This window comes from Propithecus coquereli, unplaced genomic scaffold (assembly GCF_000956105.1).
Source record: "Propithecus coquereli isolate 6110/MARCELLA unplaced genomic scaffold, Pcoq_1.0 Scaffold139, whole genome shotgun sequence".
Taxonomy (NCBI): Eukaryota; Metazoa; Chordata; class Mammalia; order Primates; family Indriidae; genus Propithecus; species Propithecus coquereli.
In genome coordinates this window covers 4,095,217-4,097,235 of record NW_012138191.1, presented here as the reverse complement: position 1 = coordinate 4,097,235, position 2,019 = coordinate 4,095,217, and the positions used below count along the sequence as shown (strand labels likewise).

Sequence of the window (2,019 nt, the reverse complement as noted above, 5' to 3'; positions counted from 1 at the left end):
TCTGCTGAGAAGAGATAGCATCTTTCTGTTGAGGTCTAGATGAACTAATATTTGTGTTTACTTATACTTTTTTAGAACCATGGTGCTTGGAGCTAAAAGGAATACCAGGGATAATCTTGTCCAAACTCTTCCATTTTGTAGATGAGGAAACTGAAAGACCCAGAGAGGGCAACACGCCAAAAATACGGACCACAACAGAAACACACTGATGCCACAAAACTTTCCGCATCAAGCTTTCCCTCCTGACTTTCTACCTTTAACATCTTTCTCATTACCAATTCAGTAGAATATTATAAAGTCTGAGCAGAATCTTAGGGTTGGTTTCTAATTATTTTGAAATGGTAACCATAATTGCCAAAATATATTTAATTCCCAGGATAATAATAAAATCATTTGACTGTTAGTGGGTCAAACCAATGTAACCTTACCTAACATAAGCTAGTGCATGCTAACCCTATTCAAATATTCAACCTACTGGGCAGTTGTTGTAGAGTTTCCTGCACCTCGATGGCCAACATCCAATGGTATTCTTGGCTTCCAATACTTGGAAAATGAAAATTTCATGTCACAATTGTATCCCGGTAATGGCTTAATGATTATATAGTCAACTTTCATGGAAAAAAAGAGGGAGGGACAAAGATAAAGATGACTAAAGAGGCCATTATGAGTTCAAATACATTTAAATTACACTTAAACCAGCCTTATCAATCTCTATCAAATTGAAAAAAAAATCAACTCAAAATTGATTCAAAGTAAAGCTCCTAGAAAATTTGATATGCTCCTTAAAATTGCTGTATCAGTTAATAATCTAAAGCAAATTTTTAATTTAATCTTTACCATTCTCAATTTGAAACTACTTAAAATTCTAACTTCACCTTAGCTTATTTGTAAAGAGTCTCTCCACTGTTTCTCCAAACTTACCTCTCACTTTGCCTATTGTTTTCCTGGAATTTCTGCTCATGATGGGAAGAGTAAGAATTCCAGCACTCTTCCCACTCTCAGCAATGGTGGAGGATAAGAGGCATGCTGTACCCACGTGTCCAGGAAGGGTATCACCTTGAACTACGTGTTCACTGAGATCTTCCTGAAAAAATGAGGTCTCAAATAATCCTAATTCTTAAACTTATATTACCTTCAATTTAAAGATCAAAAAATTACCTTAATGTCAACTCATTCTATGGAAGAGGACTGTTAAGAAACATAATCAAACTTACATTCAGGTAACTCTCCCCCCCACCACACACACACAGACCCTGTCACTCACTCACTCACACACACAAATCAAGTAAAGTTGCAAAGTCAGTCCACTGTCACACTGAATCCTCATAACAAAGCACCTTGATAAACGACAGAAGACTTCTTTCCTCAAGACGACTCCTCAATCATGCTACTTACATCAGGTTGTCCACCAAGATAGACAGCCTGCCCAGCCCTCTATTTATTCTTACAGGCTCCTTTGGATACAATTCATTTATATTTACCTTGTTTAACAGACACAGACATCAAAACATCTGGTCTTAATTTGAAACATCAATTCTGCTAAAGTTCTCTTAATCATATGCTTAACTATACCTGAGTATGTCAACTCCAAATTTTTTAAGCCTGCTAAAGTATACAGAGGAGTAAACATCTAAAAAGTTTTATGAATCATGACTTTTACACAAATTGTGTTAAAATAAAAATCAAAATACACGTAAAAATAAGCTTACACCTGTGTTCTTTCTCAACTCCCTCAATGAAGTATCTGCTCACCTCAAAAAAATCAAAGATTAGTTCCAGGTTATCTGGTTCCATTGTCTGTATGCTGTACTCTGTCCAACGATCGGGCTGTAGGCCATAACCACACTCCGGCTGTGAATGCCTGCACTTGAACTCATTGTCACTTATTAAGGATATCTCCAGGCTATTGGACATTTTGTGAAGAACAGTGGGAGATACCCTATCATCGTCATCTTCTTCCAGACCCTCCAATGTCAGCTTTACCCTACATAACAAGAAAAAACAATGAAATGCAAAAAG

At 36.6% G+C, this 2,019-nt stretch overlaps 1 protein-coding gene across 1 annotated transcript in view; it reads right to left on the bottom strand.

The window, feature by feature from the left end:
* Positions 1 to 2,019, bottom strand: part of GPCPD1 (glycerophosphocholine phosphodiesterase GDE1 homolog (S. cerevisiae)) — a 67,982-nt gene that overhangs the window by 21,135 nt on the left and 44,828 nt on the right. The window contains exons 7-9 of the mRNA XM_012639243.1: positions 1,753 to 1,984; positions 922 to 1,084; positions 475 to 608 (exon numbers count right to left, since the gene is read on the bottom strand). Coding sequence (XP_012494697.1) covers positions 475 to 608; positions 922 to 1,084; positions 1,753 to 1,984 — 529 coding nt within the window. The remainder of the gene's footprint in view (positions 1 to 474; positions 609 to 921; positions 1,085 to 1,752; positions 1,985 to 2,019) is intronic.